We start from the raw sequence: 2,302 nt of genomic DNA, 5'->3' as shown, positions 1-2,302 counted from the left end.
CGATTCCTTTAATACGTGCTTTGAAAAAAAAAAAAAAGGTGAAATCATTATTTTCCCAACAGGTAGAAAAGGATCGTCGAAAGATTATCATTTAGAAACCATGTCAAGAAAGATTCAAGAATATTTCTTTTCTTCGACACCTCAAATATTTCTTCTTAAGACTTCTGATCGATCTGTCTTGAGCGGACGCCAAATGTGTGCAGTTGAGTCGGCCAGCCAAACACAATCCCAACATGCAGATAATGATGTATGTGGCAAGCCGTAATATACAGATGACCCACCTTATGGAGGATGTAAACAGACTTTATTCAAACGTGGTATTTCAGACACCCGATGTAGAACAACTTCTGACTGGTAATCAATGAGTGAATGGTACAGAACTTCCAAATGGGGAAATGGAGGCAATAAAGTTCAACATATTAGTGATGGTTTGAGACTTGTAGCGGTTTGGAAATATGGCGGTGTTTATCTGGATTTAGATGTTGTTGTACTTCGTTCATTGGGACACTTTCAAAATGTGTTCTTTAAAGAAAATGACACCATTTTGGCAAATTCAGTCTCTGCTTTTGATAAGTTCCATCCTTTCTTGGAGTACTGCATCCATGAATTTGTTGAACATTATGATCCACATATTCGAACGTATAATGGCGTTACGGAGTCAACTCGATTTCTTCGTAAATTTGAATTTACGAAGTATTGGCTGAAAAATGGATAAGATGGCCATTGGTCCCACCAAGCTCGCAAAGAATTAGCTTAATATCAATGTACATAGAAACACGTATATAGCAGAGTGTGATAAATTTTTATAAACAAGGTGCCTATGTATATTCATGAAAATATGAATGACACATCTGAAGTATGATATTGTTATCCTTTCTTTTAGGGTTACACGGTGATCAGCATTCATTTTAAAAATTTTATGGAATTTACAACCGTGTTAAAAAAAAAAAAAAAAAAATCGTTTTATTATCCCGACGTTTCGATCTTCACATTAAGCTCATCATCTGGTGCGTACATAAATATACAGAACAAGCTGAGTTACATCATTAACTGTGAGCTGGAGAAACAATGATTTCATTACATGTTATTCTACTGGCATGACCTCTGGTGAAAAAAAAATTACATCAAGCTAAATTCTATTTTACAATGACAGGAATAAACATTCTTTTAGAGGGTTTTCTTTCAGAAACAATTGGTGTTTTTTTTTGTGAGGGAGGTTGAATATATACCTTCCATATGTTTGCGATTTTTAGACCCTCATTATTGTTCAGATTGAGGTGGTTGTTAATAATCTCCGAGGCCTCCTTGAATTTCCGTTCATACCATGTTTTAGTGTGATGTAGCTGGTGGTTTTCCAGTCAATTCTTTGTAAGGTATTCAGGGCATGATCAGAAAGGCCAGCTTCACCATAATTATTATATTTAATGTGTCGTTTATGTTCCTTTTGTCTAGTAGGAATTGTGAGTCCTGTTTCTCCTATATATGGTATGTTGCAAGTACAAAAAATCCGGTATACTCCAGGGTGGGCTAGTTGAGGGAGTGAGTCTTTGGATGAGTTGAGTAAGTTTTTTAATTTTGCAGGAGGTTTAAAGGTAGCTTTGAGGTTGTATTTTTGTGGTACTCTGTTTATTTTGATTGATATTCCTTTAATGTAGGGAATGGTTATAGTTTTACTGTAGTCTGGTTTGTCTTTGTTTTTTATTGAGGTTTTGTAGAGAATTCTGTTAGTAGTGTTTTGGCTGTATCCGTTTTGTGTAAGTTATTACTGATAATTTTAAATTCGTCTTTCAGTGCCTGTTCACTGTAACAGATCGTCTGAGCTGTTTTTTAGCGTTTTGATGACACCTAGTTTTTGTGTTGGGTGGTGGTGGTAGCAGTTTATGTGTATATATATACACATTCAAATGTTATATACAAATTAAATGTTCTTTTCTTTAAGTTTAACTAGTGACTTACCTGATTTTTTATTTCTCTTGCACCTTCTCAATAAATTCGAACCACAGCGAGAGATAAATTGTTAGGGAGGCTACGGCTGCAAAATAAGCTTAAGTGATTTAAGATAGTGTACTAAACTGAGTTCTGGTTCCTTGATTTTGCACTATTCAATAATCTAGGATTCAGGGTGGCGCAGTATAATTGAAATTTTCCCTGAATCCGAAGAAGGGATCAGAACCAGTACTGAAACGAAGGGGATCGGCATTGTCCAGTAGTAAACCCTTTGTCTTCATAATCCATGTACACCATACTTAAGAGTGAATAACGGCCCTGAGTGAATTTTAAGATGGGTAGAAAGATAGAGCAT

At 35.5% G+C, this 2,302-nt stretch overlaps 1 protein-coding gene across 1 annotated transcript; it reads left to right on the top strand.

Moving 5' to 3' along the window:
• Window positions 1-361: 361 nt before the first annotated feature.
• LOC150101631 (lactosylceramide 4-alpha-galactosyltransferase-like) lies at window positions 362-715 on the top strand. The gene has a single exon (XM_090399865.1). It carries the CDS (start codon window positions 362-364, stop codon window positions 713-715), a length of 354 nt encoding a protein of 117 aa, XP_090255991.1.
• Window positions 716-2,302: the final 1,587 nt, after the last annotated feature.

This window comes from Typopeltis vanoorti, chromosome 11 (assembly GCF_054136105.1).
Source record: "Typopeltis vanoorti isolate ZY-2024b chromosome 11, IOZ_Tvanoo_1.0, whole genome shotgun sequence".
NCBI classification, from domain to species: Eukaryota; Metazoa; Arthropoda; class Arachnida; order Uropygi; family Thelyphonidae; genus Typopeltis; species Typopeltis vanoorti.
The sequence above is the reverse complement of the archived record's forward strand: the minus strand, read 5'-3'. Positions and strand labels throughout refer to the sequence as shown.

Coding starts and splice junctions, on each gene's coding strand:
- LOC150101631 (XM_090399865.1), top strand. CDS start 362: ATGAGTGAATGGTACAGAACTTCCAAATGGGGAAATGGAGGCAATAAA.